The sequence below is a fragment of the Anser brachyrhynchus genome, assembly GCF_964034855.1.
Source record: "Anser brachyrhynchus genome assembly, chromosome: 4".
Taxonomy (NCBI): domain Eukaryota; kingdom Metazoa; phylum Chordata; class Aves; order Anseriformes; family Anatidae; genus Anser; species Anser brachyrhynchus.
This window is the reverse complement of record NC_137698.1, coordinates 46,859,742-46,886,842: the sequence shown is the minus strand read 5'-3', so window position 1 is coordinate 46,886,842 and position 27,101 is coordinate 46,859,742. Positions and strand designations below refer to the sequence as shown.

General features: G+C 47.8%; 1 protein-coding gene across 5 annotated transcripts in view; it reads right to left on the bottom strand.

Moving 5' to 3' along the window:
* The window catches only part of ARHGAP24 (Rho GTPase activating protein 24), a 236,912-nt gene that overhangs the window by 159,343 nt on the left and 50,468 nt on the right, over positions 1-27,101 (bottom strand). Inside the window, exon 1 of one of the 5 annotated variants that reach the window (XM_080591964.1) lies at positions 23,049-23,176. The exons of 1 other annotated variant lie outside the window; for it this stretch is intronic. Coding sequence is in view for 1 of the 4 variants with exons in the window: in XM_080591960.1 (XP_080448086.1) it covers positions 18,980-18,995 (16 nt within the window). In the remaining 3 variants the exon portion in view is untranslated. Of the gene's footprint in view, positions 1-18,979; positions 19,300-22,595; positions 23,177-27,101 lie in introns of those variants that run through there. 3 more of the 5 variants (XM_080591962.1, XM_080591965.1, XM_080591960.1) reach the window with 3 other exon arrangements.

Here is a 27,101-nt window from a genome sequence, read left to right as displayed (position 1 = left end):
TCTTCCTGGTTTCCGCCTGGGCTTCCACTTCAGGTGTCTTATTCTGTAAAAGTGGCAATGCTACAGAGAAACTGCACACAGCAGGAAGTCAGCTGTAACCATCTGGAGAAGCACACAGAACAAGAGACAAGATGGAGAAGAGCCTCTGGTAGCTGAAGGGTCAAGTGATGCAAGATGGACAAAGAAATGCAGAATGGCTGGCAAGCCTCAAGTGGCAATGCTGAGCAGCGAAAAGGTCAGGGAGAAAGTCAAAGGCTGCATCTGGAACAGCAAAAAGATACTCCAGCTCCCAGATGTCGCTCCCAACCAATGGGCTATGCTGCCCAGAGCAGCTGAAACTGGAAAACCCCAAATCCTGTTTACAACTTCATACTTCACATGGAGAAAGTGATCACGAGGACAGCTTAAAAACAACTTAATTCACATATGTCACTGGTAAACACTTGAGCATTTACAGGACTAGCTTACAAAAGAATTGATCAAGAGTTGGGTCCAAACATGATCTCAGCAAATCATTTCTAAAAGTATAAAAATAATTTCTGGCACTACTCCTCGTTCTAAAAGACTGATGACCAAAAGCATCAAGTGAGGATGTCAGCAGCTCTCTGACAGTGACTAGGCTGCATGCTCTTTTAGGAAAACCAACACAGTGGGACTGGCCATGTTGTCCTCCTATTCTCAAAGCAGCTCAGGCTTTAGGTGTTCCTTGCAGAATTGACCAAGAGAATTAAGATGTTATAAATTACATTCACTAAGTATGCGGGCAGGTGGGAAAAAAAATCTTAGTTTGTCAACAGCAGCAAAAGCCTTCACCCAAAGCTGCTGCAATTAACTGCTCCCTCCATGCTTTTAACCCATGTTCTCCTTAGGAAAAAAAAAAAAAAAAAAACAGAGGATGAGTCAACATGGAGCCCCATTCATGCAACATGGGAATAAGAACCCATGAAGAAAGATGGGGGAGAGGAAAAAATTCTTCTAAAACGAAGGAGCACACAGGTCCTGCAAAAAGGGTTTGTGGTTGCCAGAGCATAAGAGGAACATGTGCTGCCTGCACTGCACTTGAAGTCCATCTCTTGTTCAGAGCAAGCACAGCCCCCGTGAAGTCCCAGCGCTGCAGCAGGCGCTGGCTGGCCACAGCAGAGGCTGGGGCTGTGCTTCTGTGGCTGCAGACCCAGCTGGACATTGGTCCCTACATACCCAGGTTCAGAGCAGCAGCAATCTTCTCCTGGGGGCCTCAGTGGGAGCCATGCTGGGGGTAAAGAGGCAGGCGTGTGCTGTACACAGGTGATGAGTCAGGCAGTTTGTTTCTTGGCTTGGTCTCAGGACTACAAATTCAGGCAGGTCAGAACCAAAGGGTCAGGCTTGGCACCCTCGGGGGTGCATCTCCTTCCATTCCTGCTCCTCTCCGAAGTGGAACAAACAGTTGTGTCCTCTCTGCAGGCCAACCCCAGCAGGACCTCAATTTCCAATAGACTTCTGAGCAGAAATCAGTCTAGTTCTAGAGCTTTTCAGAAATGTTTTATGTAAAAGGTAATTGCCTCTGCCACTTGAAAACATGAACCATGCTGACAAGTTTCCATGCTACAAAACTGGAGACAATATAGCCAACGTTTTTGAAAGCAGATGTGTGTCTTTCCACTGAGAGCGCCAACACAAAATAAGCTCCATTATTTTGTAGTTGCTATTTCCAACTTCTGCCCAGGAAAGCATTAATTCATACTTACAGAATTCACATTTCAGTTACTTTAAAACCAAGTTTGTATTAGGAATTAGAAAACTAGAATTGGAGTCTAAAATCCCCCCTGTATATTAAAGAAAGCAGCTTTGAGTCTGCCGTACTAACTACCTCAGCTGTTTCAGCAGAAGATAAGTGATGCTGCAATACTGCTAACTAAGCACTACTACTTCACGGCCCTTTTCATTAAAGCTCCACGCTAATACTGTCTCCACCTTCCTCAGCCAGCCTCTGACTCCCACTCCCTAGACTCTCAAAGTCATTCTCATGTAGGAACTGTCCAAATTCACATGGTCCTTGTCCTTTGTAAGGTCAACCTGTGCAAGGATGGTAGCATCTCCTCTTCCAACCAGTGCCTAAAGAACTAATGAAGCCAAAGATGCATCTCTGCCGTATCACACCCACAATCTTCAGGCTCTGTTCCCATATCCCATAGCCAAAGGCTTTTAGAGAAGGTGAGTTCATTTTTTTGTGTTCACACGTGTCTCTGGCGACTACATATACTGCCTGTGAAGTGTGCACGATGCCGAGCCTAGCTGCACACTGCCATCCTCCCCACGCTCATTTGCTCATGGAGCAAGGAAGAAGTAGGACAGAAGTCAAGAGCCTTTTCAGCAATGACCTGGTTATCTTCAGCCACCTGAAATCTAGCAAAAACCCACGTAAACACCTTTCTCCAGCATTGTTCAACCAAAAGAGAAAGCAAAGAGAACATTATATCCTCCATCAAGTAAACAATTGAGAGCCAGGAGAGATGCACACCGCTTGGCTACACTTAACCTCTAAGGTAAACATTTCTTGTTCTGTTCCTAGTTTTTCAGGACTAGCTGTGAAAACACTGCCAACATACCTCCAAGATACACGTTTCCTTTTTGTAACAACCTACGTTAACCAGCATTTGGGCTACGCTTTTTGTTCTTCCCTAAATTTGTGAGTGGGCAGACAAGCACGTTCAGATCATGTATGGCCTCAGGAAGGGATTCAGGTTCTTGGGGAGTCACCGAAAGGCACCGGCTAGCACAGTAATGCATCACGATGCTCAGTGACAGAGTTGCATACAATTATGATTTTAATGCAATGGCATTCTCTGTAAATGAGCTCCTGCTTTGCTCAGCTGGCTAATGCACTTGTTCCCCGCACTTGCAAATTACATCCTTGATCATGACTGAATAAAAGCTCATTGCAATTTCCAGCATGGCATTAGAAGCAGTAAATTACAGGAGGGGGGAAAGCAAGCACACTCCTATGGATATTACAGATGGGTACAAGCTAACCGCAGACCCCAGTTCACAACTTGCCAAGAGCATGTGGCCTGAGGACAAGGGTCGCTGCCCAGACGCGCTCCTTTTGCTGTGCCAAGGGCTCCAGCACTGCTGCTGGCTGAGGTCCCTGCGTGCTCCTGGATTTTCAGCTGCCCTCAGCAATGCACGTGCAGTCACTGTCTGCCCTTCCCCATCTCTTCAGTGGTCACCGGTGAAGAAAAATAGGACTAAATCATGTTCCTTTCATAGAATATATAGTTTTTCCCTCTGTCATCTACAGCAAGTGTCACAATTGTCATTTCAAAAAATATTCATTTTCAGAAGATCATATTTTCACACTTGTAACCTTTACGTTATCTATCACCTGTACCAACACAACCCTGAATTTCAAAAGCAACGTGTTTTATCAGTGCAGGATTACAACAGAAGTTTAAATCAGTGCCTTGCAAATTCAAACAGCTCCCTTACTCGTCTAAACACATAGAGAGAAGATTTATTTTTGTAAAATACAGTGCTTTCTGGAAAGTATGAATTATGTGAGGTGACTGCTAAGTACATGAGAAATGCAGTCATCAGCACCACAGGTTATTCCATACACAAGCCCAGTGCAGCAGAGCTGGGAAAAAGCTTCAGCTGTGACTTTTGCTATTTTAAACCCATTCATTACATACAACATTTCCCATGGAATTCTACTTACAGCCAACCTCTAGAAGAGATCACAGAAAAGCCAGTGTAAGGTACTTAGATTAATCCATTCTTTTAAGAACTTCATACTTGACTTCTCTCTGCATGTGCAACCCGAACAGCATGCACTTCTACTCTGCAGCCACTTGACCTTGATAAGCTAATGATTTGAGAGAGAACAGAGAAGGCATGCAGGCAGGCACACTGATTGTGCACACGTGGACACCAAAAAAACAGGTCTGAAGCCATTCCAGGGGGTCCTAAATGCTCCAGACTAGCCATGGTTTTTATTTAAGTACTGGGTGTCTGGAATGCATCTTCATTATATACTATACTATATATATATATATAGTGTGTGTATATATATATAGCACATATACTATATACAGTATATATACTATATACTATACTATACTTCATTAAGAAATTGCAGTCACGAAAAATCTTACCTACTACAAGCAACATAGTTTCACTGACATCAGATTGTTAGCTACCACTTCTCTCCTCCGAATATTTCATCATCTTTGCATACAGTTGTTCTTCCAAGTTAGAAGTCAAAATTTCTCGATAGCAACCCTATAGGAGGTGATTTGATTCATAAAAGTTGACTTGTTTAGACCAGCTTGATTCATCACTTACCAAAATTTAAGAACCAAGTTTAATCAGAGCAGATGCAGGCTTCCCTAAGATTTTTCAGCTTATCTTCTAGAAAAAAAGAAGTTAGTACTTGGGAGTTGGCAGAACAGATGCTGTCGTTATTCTTTCTTGTGACTTGAGTTTTCGTTTCTGCATTAGCTCTTGAAAGGCTTTGTTATTTCTCCACATTTCTGTTTTCATTATTCCTACAGGTCTTTTACAAGACCTAAAATCACCAGTGCTGCTTCAACACTGTAAGAGTAAACAGCAAGATTCTTTGACCTTACATTTCCCTAACAAAACCATCAAAAACCTAGAAAGTTTCTAAAGAATCAGAAATAGCTTTATGCATAAAATGTTCCGATTTGACAGAACGAGAAGCAATCAAGCTGACAGATGTCAGACTTACTTTGTTGATGGCATTCAGCTTTCCTGGCAATGAGCTGGCAAAGGAATCTGGAGGAAACACATACAAAACCACACCAATGCTTCCACATGCCAACTCACTTCTGAAATTCTACAATTTCTTTTAGAGAAGTTCGCCTCAAGATGTTGAAATTTGCCACGTGCTTCAGCGAAACAAAAAACGAAATTAATTCGTTTGCTGTTTGTGATAAGGCATCGTAACAGAGCCGTAACATCTACCAGCATCCTCCACCGAGGCCAGCCTACGAGCCCAAACACACAGTATTAAGAGAGCAAACCTCACCGAGCGCCTTTTGATAGGACACGCGAGAAGCCGGCAGGGGTGGCCGGCTGCAGCGGGCTTCAGGTCACCATGCCAAACCGTGCAGAGAGCGCAGGGCAGCAGCACGGCTCCTCCATGCCACAGAGATGGGGACCATAACCTATCAATAGATAAAAGCGGCTGAACCTTGGAAACCCTCTCCGCTGTACATAAACAGAGGAACAACTCCAGATCGGTGCTTTCACTCGCAACACACTTGCAGTTACATTTCTTCAGGAAAGAAAACCCGTTTCCGGCATTCCAGCTCAGCTAAATTGGACACAGATGATGCAGCCCTTTTCCAGACACATGAAGGACAATGCAGCCGGAATCTCAGCTAGGCCCTGAAAGATCCTGTACATAAAGCACTAAGCTTGCTACAACACAAAGGGGGTCGGGGAGGCAACTACTGTGATTTCATTCCATAGTGTGATTTAGGATGATATTATGAGGCAGAAACGTTAAAGGAAAGTAATAAAAGCCTTTCATGTACCCTCAAACGAAGTCAGATGTTCGTGTGTCATGTATCTGGACAACTTCTGCTTTCAATGGAAGCCTGATCCCCACTTCAAAGGGAGGAAATTAGACGAAAGGGGAAAGAATGTACACCTCTAAGTACCGGCGGCCCCAGGAAGCCCAAGACCAAAGGACCAAATCCATCCGTTTCCCAGCACCCCCCAAGACAGACCAAATCCTACGAGCTTATTTAACCAAGAGAAACTGAAAGTATGAGCACTCACAGCCCTCGCTCTCTGCCACCAGAGTGTAAACCCTGCTCATTGCGTTATTGGAGTAGTCACAGCACAGAAACACAACCTCTGGGCATACGCTGCTCATGTAACTGCGGGTTACTGCTGTGAAAATAACCCGTACCCTCCCCCAGGTGTGGGCAGCTTTGTTCTCTAATTGCTGTTGGGGACCACAAACACAGACTGAAACAGGGTATGTGCTCAGCTTCCTGAAGGCTTCGTTTGTCCTTGAACATTAACGTACCATTGACTGAGGCCAAAACACTAAAAGCACACACTTAAAACTCAGCTTCCCAGGTTTATCCATTCTGAAAATACTTGCACACATTGGGAGTTTTTTTAACGTGGAAGAATTCTCCTTCAAAGCTCCATCCTTCGGTACAGTTGGATAGGAACTAGACTGATCAGTAAGCTCTGCATTAAGTTGCTCTGACTTGGGAACTTCTGAGGTAGGATGCAAATTTTTCAGGTCATCTCTTTCCCTAATATTTGCTGATTACTACAACACTTTCTCTCTTTAATTACTGGTCTTCTAATGTCCATTGCTAATTAAACATATTTACACTTCAGTACGACTACTCACCAAAATATGACAAGTAAGACTAGGACAAATGAATTACCAATCAAACCATACAGAGCTCTTTTCACATGGATGATAATTCTGGATAGGTATTTAAAGAAGTTGATCGTTTCCAAAACTCCCCAATTCTCGTACTGCTGGAAAGCTACCTGCACGTTGGGAACATTTCCTCCTTTCCATGCCAATCCGATTGCAAGACAGCAAGGTGCTGAATGAAGACAGCTGGATCCTCCACCAGAACTGGGAGGAAGGAGAAGGCTGCTCTCAAACGGCTTCTCACACAAAGGGCTTCCAGAGAATGCTCCGCAGCAGCATGAGTTTTACTACAGGTGAAATTATCACATATGGGCAACAAGTTACTGCTTTTTATCTGCCTTCCTGGGATAAGCTGTTTTTAAACATACACAGGAACTTTGCAGCATTGGTTGGCCTGGGTAAAGCAGGCACAAACTGCAAGTTACAAGTGCATTAAAAGGCAATACTCAGCCCTGCATTCTTTTCAAGGGATAAAAGGAGCAACAAAAAGATCTGATCAGGGATGATAACGCCAGATATACCAGAAGCTGTCCCTCAAAATCCTGTAGCTATGAAGTAACAGCCTCGTGTTGTGCAGATCTGGATGCATTCAGCAAATAACATCATTGCTTAATTGGTGCGGTGCGATACTTTTGTTTGTGCAGGAAACACAGCTCAAAGCCTCTGAATTTTTTTTTTTTCTTTCAGACATATTCAAGAAATTCATTTCCATAAGGAATTTTGTATGAATCTCTTGAGGTCAATCATTTCATTTTCTGAGGTTTGCCACTCTACCGGACTCATAGCTCAGATGACAAAATACAAATGGGCATTGGTAGCTAACCTAGCTCTCAACAGCGCAAACTGCTTTCTTTGTTGACAAGACAGGGAAATACTGGGATTCATTCCTGGAAAGATCTTGAAAAACTCGAGACATGCCACCCCTTTGCTCTTGAACTTCCCCCACACACACCCCTGTACTATCAAGGTTCTGATGGATCTTGCTCATCTTTCATCAGTGTGGGGCAGATGAGATTCTTCTCAGGGCTTGGGCATCCTAAATCCTGTACAAAGCATTTTTTACAGTTACTCATGGCTGGCTGTAGAACACAGTTGGCTTTAAAGATAAAACCAGAGTACGTAGAGCTAAACCACCAAGAAAACTTCTGCTTTTACTTCATCTTCGTCAGTACCATCAGGTCACTGTAGATAGCATCGAAGTTATCCCTACGGCTGACACCACCTGACAATTCCACTGGGGCAAATGGGACAACATCAAATAAGCAGTGTGGTTTTTTTGTTTGCTAACATGTTTTGCTGCATCTCTGCTGTTTCACACTAAGCAAAGCACTGAAAAATTTCACTTGGAACAACCCCAATTGTTCTTTGCAAATTCTTGGCCAAGCTATAAAGATTCCCATTTTGAAGCAATTAGTACCAGTAAGAGAGGCCTGGGTTCATTTTCCCCATCTGAAAAACCGCAGGTGGATGAGTAGCATGCATGTTCAAACCCCATCAAAGTAAAGGGTTTTAACACACACACACACACAGTGAAGTGGCTCATTTTTCCCAAGGAGGGCAGTAAGTGAGCTAAGAACGGACTTGTCTGGCAATCCCAGAAAGACTTATCCACTACCCCATGAGGACATTTCGACCTGCCATCCTGTCAGCAGACTGACAGGATCTAGCACTGCACACATCTTTGCAGATGCTGGTGCAAGGCTACGCCGACATCAGGGTACTTGCCCAATGGACCTGTCACTGAGGAATGACGCACAGAAGGAGGAGAAGAGAATACACAAACAAGAACAGCCAGACCCTCTCCGTTTTAATTGGTTTTCCAACCCTGAAATACTTAGGGACTGTTTTGTAGCAGTCTGAAAAAGGCATTGAAGAGAAGCACTTCACCTTCCCCGGGGTATTTGCTCCGGACCGCTAATTCTGCGAGATGCAACCACAGTACAAGTACAGAGAAGAAACTCTGAAGCAAAACAGAAGCAGTCATTTTAGAGCCTGATTACTGCCTTTTCTATCCTGAAGCCATCACAGAGTGAGGATGAGAACCTCTCTGAAAAGATCGACTTTTGTCAGGGGACAAGTGAGCCTGACACCCAACCTATCGCTGACACCGAGTCTGCCACTAGTGCACCACCACACAATAATTACAGGAGAGGACTCCAAGACTGAGGACAGCCTCACAACCAGCTCTTTCTGCCGAGAAGATAAGTGAATACTGGTAGAAAAAAAAAAGATAGCAGCTCCTCCACAGTATTACAGAGGCAAGATTTACGCAGGATTTTAAATGAACAACAATATAAACAAAGCAGCAGACATTTATCATGGTGATCACTTGAAGTTGCTACCTGGTAATAAATCCTTGTATGTGATTTACTGCCAGATTCATGTACAAGTTCAACTATGCAGAACAGTTCCTGAGAAGATGAATAGCATCATTTTAAGGTTGTTAAAGCACAATTATGATCACATTCCTACCGAACCCTACTGAAGCTTGTTCCAAACCCCACAGCTTTCTAACTATCTTATCATCTCAAATTTGATTTCAAGTCCTGCTTTTCATTAAAACCGATGGTTTCAGAAACATCCTAACACCTGAAAATTCAACACACAGTGTTATTACTTATATTAGATGCTAGCTTACAATACGTGCTGAAAATCAAGCCTTGCTGCACTTCAATTAAAAAAATCTATAAATCACAAGAGGTGACAAGCTGCCAGTAACAGTTACAATTACACGAATGGTTGTTTTCTGGTGCCAAATTCTTTGGGGAAGTGGTTGACCAGCCCTGACGCAGCTAACATCCAGTGGGAACATTGAACAACTCCTAGAAATGGGAAACCAGCAGCACTGAAAGGTGGCAAACAGTTTTGCACAGTGCCTCCTCCCTGCACACCCAGCACTGCCCTTCATCCAGGGACATGCGGGTGGCAATCTGATCGTGTCCGTGTCACGGTTCACACGGAGGACTAAGCCACAGTTTATCTTTATTACTGAATTACAAACCACACACAGCAAAAGGAAGACAGAAGACAACTGAGAAGATGTCACTGCAGCGGGCAGACAAAAGGAAGTCTAGACACATGCACACATTATGAAAGTAAAATATTTTCAACATGACTTCCAGTTCTTCTCTCTGGAAAACAACCAGTGTATGTACTAAAATCTAATCTCAGGTTATTTGAATTACAGTTTAGAAATAGAAAATACCCACAAAAATGGGCAAGTTTCTGCTGGTGAAAGCAAAAAGCCCGTGACAAAGAGCATAGCACCTGATGGAATGGAAAATACAGAAAGAGCTTTAAGAGGAACAGCTTTCAAGACATTGTTGCCGAACACAGCTGCTTTAGCATCCTGATGGCAGCTCCGCATAGTTTCCCTCACACAGGGCAGGAAGGGCACCAGCAACGCTCCGAGTGGTGCAAGCCCTCCCAAGGTTGCTGAGGAGCCCAGGGTACCGGGCACAGACCTCGCGTCTGCAGCCTGGGGAGCATCCAGCTCCTCATCACTCACCTCGCGGCCCTCATTTTCACAGGGCTTTGCCTTTCAAGCAGCCCTGCAATAAACGTTTTCCTAACAAGCATTTCAAGCTTCAATCTGCAAAGCAGAACCTTAGCAAGCTGTCTCGGCACCCCTGAAGAGAAGGCTTTAACAGTGGTCATTTGGAAGCGGTGAAACATTTTATAAAACTGCAGACTTTGCCCAAGCTATTCCGGAGTTTTCCTTCCGATCCTAAAACAGCAGTTGCTCCTGGATAGAAGAGTAACTTTAGGAAAAGACCATGCGATGCTCAGAAGAACTGCAAGAATCACACAGAACAAAGGACACGGCTACTCCAGCCTATTTCTTGTGAGATTCACATTTCAAAAATGCAACTTATCTTTGCTGATGAAAAAGAGCCTGAAAGTAGTATAGAGTAAGCATTGGTCTCTTTCTTCATTACCGATTCCTAACTCTGGTAATATGTAACAAATGATTTGCAAGCTTGCTCTCCCATTCAATATGGAAAACAATACATCATACCAACGTATTATCAGCTTCTTTTCTGAGTTTGATTTTTCTCCCCCGGAGACAGAGACAACTTGGAAGGCATTCAGGGCAGAGGAATGAAGACGAGCATTTGGCTGGACTGACGCCGCGACAGCCAAGAAAAGAACACGAAGCATTCCGAAAACGTTTCAAGGGTGCAAACAGCCAGGGGAACGACGGCTGGAAGGGAAGGATGACTAACATCAGCTCACTGAGGCAGGTAAGGTTCATGGAATCAGCCAGCCGTGCCCACCGGCAACCCTCCAGTGCAGCAGAGTCACCTTCCCACAGCACGTGTGAGCAGGCGGGCAGCCCCCCGGGGAGGCAAGAGACGCGCAAAGCAGCCCCCCACACCCCAGCAAGAGCCCAGCAAGTGTAAGTCCCCCAGTGGGGCGAGGGCAGCACGATTTCTCAAACCACAGATTTAAATGCCATCCTGACTGGATGAAAGCACAAAGGTTCAGGATGAAGCATCTCAGTATCCCTCCCTGCTTATTATTCTCTTTGGTGTGTAAGAAAACACCCCGAAGTCAAAACTGCTTTTACAGCGGTTTGCACAAAGACAGTGCCTAATCCGAACAGGTCAAAACCAAGAATTTCAGCATACGAAGACGTGAAAACGAGTGATGGACCAAACAGCAGTATACAGCTTTTTACTTTTTTATCACCTTTGAACCGCTGAAGTAATTTTTCTTCCTATATTCCCTGAAGGACATGGAATTTAGTCCTTATTTGCAAGACAGTGTGCAGAAGTTTTCCTCTTTCAGCCTGCAGATTGACACAAACAACTGGAACAATCCTTCCAAGGGTCTAAAAGCACGCTCCGTGTTTCTCAGCTCCCTGTTAGGTCAACATCGACGTTCCCTTTCCCTGGTTCCCGTTTCATGCTAACACGCTGTATTTTTCTCAGCAATTCTTCTCTGTCTCTTTCACAGGGTTCCAGGACAGGCTAACACAATATAAATGGAAGCCTTTTTTCGAGGAAAAATCACACCAGTTCACCCCAAACCTGTTGGTGAAGCTCTCACAGAGTTGTCCCCTTCCTGCCAAGCAATGTTATTCCTTCTGGTCCGCTGTTGTTAGAACGAGCTCGCAGGTAGCCTCCCAACACACAGATGCTTGGACGCTTCCTGGCCTCCTGTTGTCTCCAGAGAACTTGCTCTCATCATCGTCATTAAAAACTTGCCAGCCCTGCACACCCACAAGGGGACCAGCCAAAATCTGGCTCTCCAGAAAAATAATAAAAAATAGCTCTTATAATGGCATCGCAAGAGTACATTGTACTTCGATAGCAATAAAACATGTCTGAAGAACGGCTTCTCTATTTTAGCTGCAGAAAATGACAGCAGTATTAGCATAACTGTGCAAAAAAAAAAAAAGCACAAGTTATCCTGACGACCTGAGCTGTGAATTAATTACTACAGAGTAATGACTGAATCATTCACGGCATACTTTGAAACTTGCTGATGCTTAAGGCTATTTGCGTGGCTTTTAAAACATCGCGGTGTTCCAAAGGGAGAATGGGGAATTATGGATGGCCAGCTGAGACAAGGGATTCACTTTAAGCACCAAAAACCTGGCAGTTTCAGTTCAGCAACTCGCTGCTGCATTTGAGACAATTCACAAGCCCCCACAACACACCAGAGCATCTGGAGTTCATTTCCCTTTGTGTTGTGCTGCCCCCAATGCCCAAATTAACGCAACGTTTTCATCCAGTGCCACCCTGGGCTATCCAACAGCGTTTTCTTGAATTCTGCAAGAAAGATAAAATCCAGAGCTCCATTTGGTTGCGCTGGATGTCTGTGATCAATAAGGCGATGCAGGGTCTGTTTCCTGACTGATAGAGACCATTTATTTTCATGCAAGCGTTCACTGGCAGGCTGCTGGCATCCACCACTTCCTTCCCGCAGAGGCCTTGCGGAGCCCAGCAGCTGCGCGTCATGGCAGCGCGGATGTGTGCCACTATTACCAGCAAGCAAACACGCCGAAGAAGTGCCAGCCTGGGTAAACCAAAGGGGTTGGAAGGCCTGGAGAGCCAGGGCAATTATTTGTTTTTGTAACGTGGATTTCCACCCCTGCTCTCTCCCAGCCTGCAAATGGCTTCCATATACATTTCTTGTTTCTACACACAGAGAGGATGACGTATGTTTAAAGTAATTCACGAGCACTTCTCAGGGAGGTATGGCTTCTGTACAGGCTGGCAATGCCTGACTGCTCTTGCAGCACCCTTTGCACTTCTGCAGCCCATTCCCAGAGGACAAGACTGCGGGTCCCTACTCCATGTATCACGGCCGCCTTCACTCATCTCCTCACAAATCCATGGCTGTCACAAAATACACATGGGCAGCAAAGCATCAGAGCTCTCAAATAAGCTCTTCCAAATAGTGATGAAGTACCTACAGCCAAATACATGGCAGTGAGGCATCACGATTCTGTATCCACAGGTTTCATGTCATAGCCCCAGGAACAACGCCAAGTTAACTGACGAAGCTGTAATGAACTCACAGCACACGCAAAACCGAGATGCCATCAGCAGGAGCTGGCCGTGCCGGGCCCAGGGCACTGTTTTCAGGATCCCCAGGACAAAGCAGCCCTGATTTCTGCACACAGAGACGGGCACACCGCAGCACATCCCCGCCTTCTTGGCTGAGTATCACCTGCTCGTCAAGCAAACTCAGTCCTGTCCTGTAGGAGCATCAGCCTTAAGGATGAGACTTTTTCCTGATTTCCCGTTGCAATTTCAGAGGCTTTAAGATGACTGTGCTGGCTCCAGCAGACCTACCACATGAAATGGGTTCACCTTCTGCACCTCCGATCCCTGCTCCACAAGCTTCGCAGTTCAAACAGCCATCCTCATGATGCAGCAGCATGCCAAATCCCTCAACAAAAGATGCTGGTTAACAGTAAATTGGTATTGCTTCTACATTTCAAGGCAATTTAAACCCAAGAAGCTGCTAGTTTTACGATGCTGCACGACAGCATACTAGCGCTAAACAGGGTCAGCAAAACCCCTGTCGTTTCCACAAAGTTCAGCTCACTCCAGCCACCTGCAGTTTCAGCCCATATGCTTTCGTCCCAGGACAGCTGACAGCCACCTTCCGTCTGGGCAGCACCCTCCTGATGAAGACCTGGCCGAAAGCAGTACATTTTCTACAAGCTTTCAGCAAAACCAGTCTCTCTCTCAAGAGATCTTTCAGCACCACCAAAAATATCACAAGTTGCCACTCAAAGGCGCTCTCTAAAGAGCTCTGTAAAAGTTTAATAGGCCGGTTAAAGAGGGGAGAAATTGCAGGACCATGTCACGATTTCCATAGCACTTTACTTTTTCCTACCTTAATCGTCTCAAAAAATTGTGCACATGATGGACTAGCCAAGAAACACAACAGCTTCTTTTTGTTCCGCTTTACACGAGCCCCAGAACAAACTGTTTGCTCATATCAGTTTCCAAGCAATGTGTCTAGGCATCCAGGCTGAAAAACCAGAAGAGCCATTCAAGCCTCCTGGCTTGCAAATATAAAGAAAGCTTGTTGAACAGGCCTATTTGGTGCAGATTTATTTCTCATTTCCAATAACTCCTCTCTTCATTTTTGCAATGAGACTTGAGCCCTTTCATTGCTAGTCATCTATACCAGATGCCCAAAAGCTGTGCGTCTGCCTGCTTCTAAAAACACAGCGGAGCATCCCCTTTTCCCAGATGTCCAGCAGCGCTCTCAGCTCTTTTCTGAGCTCACGTTTTCATCCTCCTTCTGGGCACGGACATTAACTCCACGCTGATTGGCAAAGGACCTTGCTGCCACCAGTTCTACACTCAATATTCGCCAAGTGGGCACCCCAAAGCCTGCGGCCATCCGTTTAGCTGTGCTGGTGGTACACCACAGCCAGCATTCGAGCACTGGCTCCAACTGTCCGTGATTTCCTCATAAAGAGGGATTTTGGATGTGTTTATTATTTGGTTTTCATCCTCCCAGGCAACTCCAGGATCCCTTGGGTTCTTCACAAGGCCAGCCATCTCTTTACTCCTTACAACCACAAAAAGGTAGATCACAGGCAAGAACAGCCTCATATTGCGATATAAATGAAAACCTCCTCTATCTCACTGCCCTCCAAAGCATTGGGCAGGCAAGTGTAGATGCACTTTTTCTCCAAGAAAGAAGTACAAAACAAGAACAACGTTGATGCAGAACTGGAAGGAAGGAGGGAAGGAGGGAAACGATTGCATGGTAAATGTTAGGACAGCTATCACAGTTGCCCCCTGCCCTGCCCCAAGAGCCACGTTGGGCAGTCATGCTGCATCAGTTTTGGCCTGAGGAAAGCACTCCCAGCCAGCCTCAAGCACCCTCCCAGCGAAGCAGCAGCACATGCCCCGGGCACTGAGCATTGCTTCATCTGCACCCCATCCAGCCACCTGCCTAGGCTGCTGCAGCTATGAACAGCCCTCTGTGCTTCCCAGTGACACTCCTTGCAATGCCACGAAGGCGAGCAGTTACCCGAGCAAGGTGTTTTCACCCTTTCAGCTCGGATGGTGGGAGTTGCAGCGGCGAAGGCGTGCTGCGAGCAGCATCACCCCCAGGAAGCACGCTCCCCAGGCACCAGAGCCCCGCTGCCCACCCTGGGCAGGCTGGAGGTGCACATCTCTGCTTTCAGGGCTGAAACCCAGGGTGCCTCCATGTCACAAGGCAGCAAGGACATCCAACACAGAGTTAAGTGCCAGGTGAAAGCTTTTAATCAACTCCCAGGTTAAAAGTTTAAAAAAATCCATCTAACCATTTGAGAAATAATGAGCTTCTCCTTCCTCACCTGTCCCACCTGTCAACACAACCCAATTGCTCTGGCTACAGCGGAGCCGTCCAGCAGCACTCATCAGACCATCGGTCTGCCAGAGAAACGGGAGCTGCTCCCCGCCTGCCCTACCTGCCCGCGGCACTGCCTCCCTGACTCCTGCCTGTTAGTCAGAACCTCAGAAAAGGGACTGAGCGCCACAAAGCTCGTCCACAAAATCCCTCAGCAGCACTGCTTCAGCCCATTACTCTGGTTTTTCTCCTGCCACGGTAGTAGCGTGACCTTTTTGTTAGCATTTCCTTGTCCTGGACTCCCTCAGCATTTGATGTAACAGCACGGACCAGTAATGATTTCCTTCGCTGGGTACTTCCACTAGGCGTTGCACAGCGATTTGTCTCTACTTACTGGACACAAGGTACAGGTTATTTACTGCACAGACACATGCAGAGTAATAGTAACTAATGCGTCCTTCTGGCTAAGCACCCTCTTCTGTCCCTCCCTAAGAAAATAAAGCATGGTCAAACTCACGTTTCAGAGCCCTCCTGCTCATGCTGGGCGACGAAGCCCTCCGAAGCAGCATCCCGGGAGCGACAACATCAAATAACCTGCCAACGTCTGCCGGCGGTCTCAGCATTTACAGCTTCTTTGCTGACGCTCGCGGAGGATCGCCCCGTGCCCAGCTCCTGCGGTGCGCTTCCCCAGCCACCCAGGCGAGCCTGCACTGCACAGCGCTGTTGCACCAAGGCTTAATCTCGTTACGTGATAACGAGTCTTGACACCGAGCGTGCCATGTGGTGCGTGCTCAACAGGCTGCTTCAGCCCTTTCCTGGCGGCGGCCGAGAGCCATGGCTCCTGAAGCCTTGCAGGAGCTGGCCACGCAGTTACTTCCCAGGAGTGCAAAAGCACCATCAAGCAGCTGTGTCAGTAGCTCCCTGCACCCCAGCCCAGCACCCCAGGGCTTCCCAGGAGCTCCTCCCTGCTAGAGGTGTTCTTTGGCATCCCGCTTTGCTCAGGGAGGCTACACAGACAGGTACCCCTGCCTTACCCCTGACGCAGTTGTCTCCCTGCAGCATGTCGAGCCGCCCGGTGCCTTTACGAACAGAGATCAAAGCTGCCCTCTCACACCCACTGGCTGCAATTCCCTCCTGCGGACAGAGGCTGAAGCATCTCACCACGCTCCTGGCAGCTCACGCGGATGAGAAAGCAACCCAAAGGCACCTGGTCTCCTCTGCTTACCCCCAGATCTATGGTCTTCTCCTCAAGTGTCGATTATTTAAAACTGTGACTTTCAGCAGTGCCCTCTTCCAGCCACCGGCAACATTTTCAGTCGTGTCCCCTGAGAGGAAAGCCCACCCTAGGAAAGCCTGCTAGCATAAAGTCATAAATCTCTACACAAATGTATGTTAACTATCCTTTCTTACACATTCCTGGAGGATGAATTTAAGTGTCTCCAATGTGAGTACTGCTGTACTGCCTCGGGAAGAAGAGTTTCTGGTACAACGAACCAGTCTTTCAGATATCTAACTTGTTTCCTTCGTATTTTACAGCCATCTCCTCTGAATTGGGCTCCTGCTCCAAGTGCAAGCATACAAGCCATTCAACTCACTTGAAATGGTTTTGATTATCACTCCTCATTTGCCTTTTTTTATTAAAAAAGGTTCAGGGTTCAAGTTCTCAAGCTTTTTTCCTCCATCTAAATCCACGGCTGCTGGAAACCAAAGCAAGCTTACATTTCTTGCATCAAATTATTTCAAAGGTTTGGGCTTAAAGCTCCTCAAACACAGGGACAAGGAAAAGTTTCATAAAAGCTCGAAATCCTTTTCCATGCTAATGACTTAATAATTTAAAGTTATTTCATCAACTTTTGAGGTACTTGTACCTCAACTGTGTTTAAAATTGAACCTTCAAGGCTTCAGACTGCCATGTAACAGAGTTATATGCATGCTTTATTTTTAATTTAAAAAAAACAGCAAATGGCACTGCAAATAAGACCGTCTTAGAGCAGACGGTGAATGATATTTCACCATGCATACGAACAAAGTTAATCCCCAGGCTTGCAACCAGTTAGTGACTAGCAGGTGGTGTTGCTGCTACGATTTCTTTCTGAAACTTCCTTTTTGGCCACAGGGCAGAACTTGTCAGATTAAGCCTTTTGACCAGGACTTTTACCATTCATTTCTCAACTCCACAAAATTTACATCAAAAGTTACTGGGATCAAAACACCTCAGGCTCCAGCAATGCTGCTGATTAAGCTCCCAGATTACTACAGGGAGTACAGTAACACAAAGCCCATCCGCAAACCTCTGATGCTAGCAGATCGCCTTTAGCTCTGCTTAAAGACAAAACCTAAGCAGGCTTTTAACTTGCAAACCTAAGGAAGGGCTCATAGCCCTTAAAAAAAAAAAATGAGGCGTGTCACTATGTCCAAACAAAAAGGCACAGCAAGTTTTCTTTCTCCAGACAAGTCCTCTAACACCTCTCCCTAATTTTGCTCGCTGCTTAAAACTTAAATTAAAAAAAAAAAAAAAGTGGGAGCAGCTGCACAAATATTGCAACTGCCAGAGACAGAGCTTCTTTCCAGCCTGCAGGATTTCTCACTGCGTTTTGCAAGACCACTTAGCAGCAACTACCCACGCTTGGGACCTGCAATTTTGATCTCAGCTGCGGCTGGGAGGTAAAAGCTTCGCACGCGTCCCCCGCAGTAGATGCACACACAAGCTGACCCACACAGAGCGCCGCTGGACACCCAAGGCCTTGAAGGAAGCGTCCGGGAGCTCCAAAATAAAAAAGCTTACACAACAAGCACGCTGCTCGCTCCAGCTTTCCTGAACAGCCCAAATACTGGGACAGGGAGCTGATAACTAGAAAGAGATGTACAGTACAGCTTTTTCCTTCATCATCTCACGCAGAATAATACCACTAAGTCCACAAATGGCACAGCACTTTCCAAGACAATACTTAGATAACTGAGCGATGGTATCAGTAAAAAAAAAAAAAAAAAAGCTTTCACAAGTTTGCCTTCATCTCCTTGGTACGTCTGCATTTACCTACTCCTCTGTCTGGTATGCTCCGAGAGGAAGCAGGACAGAGGAGCTTCACACTGTGCTCTGTATTGATAACTGCAATTCCCCGTTCCCAGCCCGAGCAGGTAAAGTGAACAGGATTAGTGCTCCATTACAGTAATAATTGACTCAAGTAGCCAGTCCTAAATATAGTCACGGTAGCAAGAAGATCTTGGAATTACCATAGAAAGCAACGTTTCTTAAGGCTTAGAGATTTCCTTGAACTTTTTTTCCCCCTCAAAATACTGAAAGAATCATGAGCCACTTTGGCTGTTGCAAGCTGTACCCACATCCAGCTGATCCACGGAGTAAGAGTTGAAGAATGAGAAGCAAATCTCATCTGCAGCCTCTGCAGCACCTTTCTTGCTCCAGCAACGCAGCAGTGGCCTCACACACACGAAGCCGTGCCTGACTGTCTGCAGTGCTCTCCTTTCCTGGGTGCTGGCGTGCAGAGCGCTTCAGCTTCTTCATTTCCCACTGGGACACCCCACCAAGGTGCCAGCAGGGCGCACGGAGAAGGACTGCCTACCCAAGGAACCCGCGGCAGGCTTCCAAGCTCTGCTCTGCCCCAGCACACGGGACTCGCTCGTGGGATTCACTTTCTAAACACTCATCCCTGCAACACTGCTCAGACAAGGCTGCAGCCTTCAAAAATCACAAGTGCAAACGGTCATCTCAGCGTGCTCACCAACACCACTTCTTACCCAACCTAATGTCCATGCAGCTCTGAATGAAGCAAGGCAAGCGACGGTCTGCTGTGGTCCTTCAGTTTCCTTCCATCGAGCACCAAACAGAATACCAGGTTATTTTTTTCCCCTAGTTAAGTAACGTCCAGACAAAACAGGATCGTGACGGAGCAAATGGGCGCCTAGGAGGGGACAGAAGTCATCTCTCCAGCCCCGCGTGCCATCTCTGAGGGGCTGAGGTTAAACCTCGGGGCCAAGCAGAAATAACACAAGCACAGAATGTCACTTTCAGCAAGCTACCCCTGGAACCTGGGTTTTCCCTTTACTAACCACAACATTTTCCAGCAAGCATCTGTGCATCTTAATTAGACCTTATTTACATCTTACTTGTGTGCAGTCCTACCTCCTTTCATTTGTTTTGAACGCACCACCACTGCCTTCAGATACACCCTGGTGTTCTTGTCCTGGCAGAGAAGGGCCCAAGCGGCCCCTTCACAGCCTTCCCATAGCCCTTGGTAACGCACGTGGCCCTACGTCACTTTTCTTGCATTTTGACTTTTTTAACACATAATGGCTGTTCGGTGTGGCAGGCAAAGAACGCCAAGCCAGATACAACTTCGAGCTGCTCTAAAACCATGGGCAACTGTAGGAAAAGGACGGGAATTAACTGGTTAATTCTCGGAAGCAACAGGTGTGAAACCTGTCTTTTCTAAAGAGGTACTGCTCATAACTGATATAATACCTTACTGCGCAGAACTAAACATAAGAAAACAGATGGTATTTCATGACAAAAAACTCCATAAGCATTGCTGAGGAATTCAACGCAGGTTTGTCTTGGTGAGCCGCAGCACACACAAGCCCCTCAGAACAAAGCAGGGCTGCAAGGAACAACACGAGCTGCTTATAGCTGAAAGCAGGGTGCTCGTGGGCTCCCCGGAGGCCCCTGGAGGCTTGGGGAGCGCAATGTTTTGGTCCAGAAGGCCAACAAGACACAAGCTGAGCCAGGCAGACAACGCGAAATCAACAGTTAACAGCCCAGTCACAGAGCGTGACTGCAAATGAAGAACCTTCCCGGTGCAGGTGGTTTCTGCTCTCAGGGGAAATACCTTATTTTGCTGCTCAGCCGACGGCTTAGAAGCAAAAATAAGACAGTGGCTGAAAACCCGTGCAGGTGACGAGTACCAGGGAAGCGGTTAATTGTGAACAGGAAAGGCGACGGACAGACGGCTGTCTGGGCACCAGCCAGCGCCTTCTGGCCCAACGTCGCACGGGCTGCCAAGAGCTGACAGTACCTGAGAGCATCCTTCTGCAACATCAGCCGAGGGCCCCGCTCAACACAACTGCCCCCTGACTTGTGCCATTGCAAGGCAATTTAACGAGGAGAAAGAAAATTGCAATATAAAGGTTGTTACGTCTCTGGATTCGACGAGACTGCACCTCAAGTGCTACCTCCAGTGAAGGTATTCAAACATTGAGAAGCATGTCAGAAAACTGGAAACCACTTCAAGAGTAGAATAAACGACCTCCAAATGTAATGAAGGAACTGGGATTTTCACTTCTACAAAAAACAAAGGCCAAGAGCAAGGCAGCAGTTCAGATGAAGCAGAAATTTGAAAGAAGAAGGCTATTGAACATACAAAGAGCTAATAAGCACCAGAGCTAACAAAGCAGGTAGCTAAAGACAAACAAATAAAACAAGTAGTAAAGCACATACTTTCAGACTGATAATGACACCGAGCGAGTATACTGCAGAATGTTGGGTTGAGAGTGTCAAGTGACTTCCTGTTAGCAAAACCATCTCTTTCTGGAAGAAGTTGCCTAGCTTTATTGGGAGCTAGTCAAGGACTCCTATGGTTCATTTTCTATCTGTAGTCCATTCAATACAAAATTAACACACAGCTTCTCTCTAGTTCTTACCATCCACACTTTGACCACCCAAAAGGAAGCAGCAAAATTACCGAGCAGAAGGGAAGAGCAAGGATGCGTGCAAGAGGCTGCAGAACAGGAACAGGTCTCTCAGCACGCAGCTCGTCGCACCACCAGCCACCTCCTATGTCTATTCCTGCCCAAACTGACAGGGGAGTAACAAACTCTACAGAAATCTGTTTCCTTGCAGTCCAGCAATATCAGCCACCTGTTCTGCCTGGAGTCCTCGGCATCACAGAAGCCACCTACCAGACAGCGAATACAGCATTCCTACACCCCATGTTTTCCTTCACTGTGTTCCTTGTCTTAGAGTTTGAGAAGATGGCTTGTCCTTTCCTTTATGTCTGACAGCTAACGTGCAGTCTGCTCAGCCACAAGGCAGCCGAAGTTTGTCTGTGTGTGTGGGCACACTCTTTATTCCAGAGCTAACTCTCCTTATCTTATCAGGAAATGAAAGCCAAGAAAAGACCATGTGAAGAAAAAGCAGCTGGGAGACAAGACCACAAACCAAACAAGAGGCAGACAAAACTTTAGGCATCATGCATGAAGAAACACAAGTTCTAAGCACATTTATTTTTAACTCAAGCCACTGTATCACATACTGAAGGATGCCTTTTGCAATAACAGGACTTGCCAGAGCACAAGATTTTCACAGGGACTGGAGATCAAACTTCACTCTGTCTTTCCCTCTGCTCATACTTCTGTGCACCTCCCGCGAGTACAACATGGTACTAAACTGATTTTGGCAGCGACAGGATGCTTTGCCCCTTGCATAGCCACAACACCCTCCCTTAACTCTTAGTTCAAGGGGAAACCTTTCCCCCCAAATGCACAGGAAGACACCGTCATCTCACAGGTACAGAACTGCTCCCCTACACGAACACCTAACCGAACAGCACCTTGGTGACAGCTGATATCTCAGAGTTATTGTCTTCTCCCAGCAACCATGCTTCTTAACACAAACACAATTCAGATTCACGTTACACAAATTCCAAGTATTACAGTCACTACGCTTACACAGGGAATTAATTTGGTTTCTTATTTCTCCCTATGCAGGACAAGGACACCTACCTAAAAAAGGCCCCGCAGTTTATTTCCGCTTACCTATTGTACAATGTCTCTAACGCTGAACACGATTTATTTACTACTCACCACGGCTGAAAAAGAATGCACCCCCACCCCCATCGGCAACTGCCTGCATGTTACTGGAACAAATACAGACAGATAAATATTCCCTGCAAGCCCAAATGATGAGGAAAACAAGGATGACTACTGCCTTATCTTAAAAAAGAAATCCGCTCAGTAACTCAAATGCACTGAAGATTGCCTAACTCTTTGGCGATTAAAATCAAAGTGCTTATTGTGAAGCCTGTCCCAGTGGGCATGTCACGTCTGAAAGCCTGCTACAGGCAGTTCTGGAGAAGAAAAGAAGACGTTGGGACAACCAGCGCAAATCCCGAGACGAACATCACCGTGGGCACTGCAGAAAGCACAAAGGGCTTTTATTCCCGTTGAAGCCACGAGCCCTGCGATCCCGCCCGCTGTGCCCGCACCCCCGCGCCCGGCCGAGAGGCACGCTGCTGGCTGCGGATGTGGCAGCACGCGGCCACGCTCGGGCTGCCCGCACGCACCGCACCGCACCGCGCCGGGCCGGCCAGCACCGTGCCCTCCTGCCAGCGAGCCCCGGGGCAGCGCCGAGCCACCTTACCCCGCTCCTGGCCGCGGCGAGCTCCCCGGGCAAGGACTCCTACCTGCCCCGGGCGGGGCCGGCGCTCTCACCCATCAACGCGGCGGCTTCCCGAGCCGGCCCGGGAAGCGGCCACGGCTCGTTTTAGCTCGCCCGCGCTCCGGGCCGCCTTTCCTTCCCCCTCCCGCCAGCGCTCGGCGGATCCGGGCTCCCGCAGCCCCAGCTCCAGCTCCCGGCCGCCGGACGAGGAGCGCCCCGAAAAGTTGGGAAGCGCGGCTCCGGCCGTGCGGGTGCGTAAATATAGGGTCGGGAGGCTGGGGCGGCCTCCCAGGGCCGGCCCTCAGACGCAGCCCCGGGTTTCGGATTTCATTGGCGGCCCCGGAGCAGCGCCGCCGCTGCCGTGCGGGGCGATCCCGGCGGGGCGATCCCGGCTCCCTCCCCACGCGCGGCTCCGAGGCGCCCGGCGCCGCTCACCGCTGCTGCCCCGTCCTGCGCCGAGGGGCTCCCCTCCCGCCGCACGCAGCAGCCAGCTGACACCCAGACGCCCTGTGACCCAACGCAAATTTTTTCCCTTCCCTCCCCCGTTTTTGTTTTTTTTTTTTTTTTGTTTCTTTTTTTTTTTTTTTCCCCTGCCTGCAACGCCTCCCCGGTCAACGGAAACCCATTTTCGTGGCGCTGACTCCCGGCCTGCAGCCCTGCTGAGCAAGGACCGGGAGGGAGAAGTGACCTCGTGCGGAGCCGGCGGAGGGCTGCGGGGGACCCCCACGGGGCTGCGCGCCACCTCCGCAAGCCCGACTGGGCTGCAAACTCCAACTCATAGCGGGAATTTGGATAGAAACTGCAGCAGGAGCTGGGGTTCGGGAGCAGTGAATGACACCGCTCTTCCCTGCTCCCACGTGCCTCAGTGAGCGTGAGACGGTGCTGCGCTTCTCACCGTGCTCGGGAAGAAGGCGGAGGATGCGTGGCCTCAGCCAGCCCAGCACCTCACAGCCCTGCTGCACCGCTTCCAGGTGGGAGCAGGGCCCCTCTGGCAAACCCCAGCTGCCCCCTGTGTAGGCAAAGAGCCCACGGGGGCCTGGTGACAGGTCTCTTCTTCCAAATCCCCTTCAGGACACCAAGTTTCTAACACCACGCTGCAATAAAGTCCGAAGAAACAATTCCTAATAATAGTACTTTGCTGCAGCACAACATTACCCCTTCGAGCCTAAGCGGGGCCCCACGCACCGTGCGTCCTCACAACCAAGCGCTGCCACTTTCACGTCAGGCTGGGGGGTTCTGACGGCTGGAGCCGACAGGTTTGTGGAATAAACTAGAGAAGTCTTCCTGCATGACCCAGAATTCAGCACTGATGCACGTGCAGCACAGACAGGCCCAGGCACACTCGCACAGGCTTCCCTCCCATCGCCCATTTCTTGCAGTTCTGTGTCTGCTGGTCCCAGCTGCACCCAGCACAGCAGCACTAAAAAATCCCTGCTACTACAACAATTAGTCACAGCCTTCCGAAGGCAACCAGTTATCTAACAAATTCCACAGACTATGAAGTTTTTAAGTGGATGAGGGATGAACATTTACACACTCGAACTCCCAATAAGCTACAGCTTGCAGCAGGAATGCCACTGCAATGGAGCAGCTTCTGCTTCTAACAAAAAAACATCTAGGAAGGTGTTTGATTGTCCAGAGTGAATCCCAATGCTGACCTCTACCTCTCAGCAATGCTGCAGTAAGTACAAAGACCCTCCTACACAGCAGCCGGCCCCAGTACTGGTGTACGAAGGGGAATACCGAAGGCACTTTGCTCACCCTCCTAGCTTGTCTGAGCGAGCAGCCAGAAGTGAGAACTGTGCAAGCTGCTGAGCACAAGGGCTGGTCCCTGCTCCGTCCCTGGGAAGAAAGCCCAGACAGATAAGACGGGGACAAGGCAGAGCACAGCCATTCCCACCATCCCTCTTCCGAGCGCAGGGGTGAGGCCAAGAGCAGTCCCAGCCTGGGGGACAGCACACTGCACCACAGCGGCAGGCACCTCGTCCCAGCAGCCACACAAGGCTGGGGAAACAACTCGTCTTGCTGTGACTTTGCTGGTTTTGTTTTTTTCTTTTTTTAGGAGAGTAACCAGAGCATCCAGGTCTACATGGCCACTCAGGGGGAAGGTAACCACGCACAACCCTCAGCTGACGAGGGGGACAGAACGCAACAGGCGCACAGCAGGCTGCCTGTGCCGGCCTTCGGCTTGGGCACCTGCCAAACACCGGTGCACGGGGAAAACAGCCAGAATGACATGCTACAAGAAACATTTTTTTAATGGCCTGGGAAGCCTTCCACCATCAAGGAACGTGGCTGCTCCCATGAGGTGCCTGCGCACGTGGGAGCCGGGCTTTATGCATTGCAGTAACTGACACTGTAGAGAGACCTAAGTCGGGCACTTGCGTAACTTTGGTCTCCATCGATCCGCGCCTTCCCTTGACTTGAACAGCAGCCACATCAGCACACAAGGCCTCTTGTTTAGGTTGTAGGAAATGGCTGTTCTGCTACTGTGCTGCTCTCACAGAAGAGAAGTAACCCCGGGGAAGTTTCCAGCCGCCGAAGCGAGAGGAGAGCAGCACAATGCACTCGCTAGGCACGGCGGCAGGCAGGAAGCGAGCGGGAGGGCAGCCAGGGCTGCTGGCCACACGAAGCCCCTATCGAGCACAGCAGAAAGCCCGCAGCCACGTGCACACAGCCCCGGGGCTTTTGGAAACCGGGCTGCAGAGCGAGTCACAGCAAGACGAGTTGCTTCTGCAGCCTCACGTGGTAGTTCGGGTGTGCTTAGAGACAGGACCCAGAACTGACACCTCTGAGAACTGACTGAGAAGTGCGAGGTCCTCCCTGAACACGCAACAAAGTACTTGACACCACTGAGCACTACGCAGGTGGTATCAGGAGTGTCTGGAGAACTTTGTGCATCTTTAAAGCTATCAAAGCTACCAGGATTGCGCTGTCCAGCAGGGATTTTTTTTAATTTTTTTTTTTAAATCTCAAAAGCCCACAGCCACCGAGACACCTGCGCCTCCTCACCAGTTGCTACATTTCCTCATTCCCCTGCCTTACCACTTTTTCCACCCCTGTTCTTGGTAACTGAACTGCCGCTGCAACTTTTAGGGGCACACAACAACACAGCACTTCCTATCTGCGCATTCCGTTTTCTGGTCTAGTTAAGTGTGACTAACGTAGGACTCAAGATGTGCACGCCACAGAGGGGAGATCCATAATGCTGTCTTCCCAAGAAAGCTTTTCCATCGCCTTCCTCCCCCTTTCTGTGTAAGTGCTCAGATGAACATAGTGTTTAGGTTGGATGTTGCTATCGAGCGGGGAACTCGTACTTTAATACAAGCCCAATTTTATCTCATCTACTTCCTTCGAGTCCAGATTGCTGAGTCTAGAGTCATACCGAAAACATGAATAGCAAATGAAGTTAAACTGGACACACAAAAGGAAGCTGATTCAACTATGACCTGGCTGAGGAAACCAACAATGGTGACCCCTGTCAGGTGCATGCCAAGTCCTCACCTCCACACAGCCCTCAGAACTGGAAAGCTGTCAGGAGCCGCAGGATAGAGCTTTAATAGATGTAGTGGCAATTCCTGGCACAACAGAGCCATGTAGAAGTGCAGAAACAACAAGGTACACTAACAGAAAGCTTTAAACCTAATTTTTTTTTCAGCGCTCAGCAAGTATGGGATTTGATTCTTTCACAAGGCTGCTGACAGGATCCTAGATTAGATCGGATTTTACGACACTTGGCTTTGATTTCCTCAAGTTCTTACAATATTGCTCCAAGATTACTTAGGAATTAGCCCTTACTAGCATAAACGTGGCATGTTTTCCCAGCCATACAGAAAATTTCATTTGGGCTTGCCAGGCAGGAGAAGGGTAACTGACCCTGTATCTTTGTTCAGAAGCACAGGACACATGGACACGCATCCCTGCAAGGGGTGGTAGCACACAGGAAGGAGTAAAATTAAGGAAAACTTGCCACTGCAGCCATTCTAACAGTGAAACCTGAGTTAACACAAATCAGAGCTTGAAGTAACTAACAAAAACAATTCTGGACACTGGACAAAGCATTTTACAACTGAACACCTTACTTCTCTTCCCTTCTACATCGGATAAAATTTTCAAATCTACACATTTCATGGGCTGTCTGCCTAAACTGCCAATGAACACTTTGCAAAGCCCTTGGTGATACGCTATTTTTTTTTATTATTTTGTAAATAACAACAGAAAGAAGGGTATCTTCCTACAAGCTGAAATCCCCATGGGTAAGGAGTGTCCTTGCCTGTCCCTTTTATGAACACTGACAGTGCAAAGAAGGATTTCTTCCCTTTAAAAATTAAGAGCTATACTGCAGCACTTCTGTTGTGCCACACATTTCATAAACCTCTTCAGTTGCCCATTTTGCAGCCGCAGCAGCCTGGTATTAAAACAGACTCTGTTACAATAGAAAAGGCTTGGTGCACAGCCTTTGTACAGTTCATTTTTGGTATCACATAT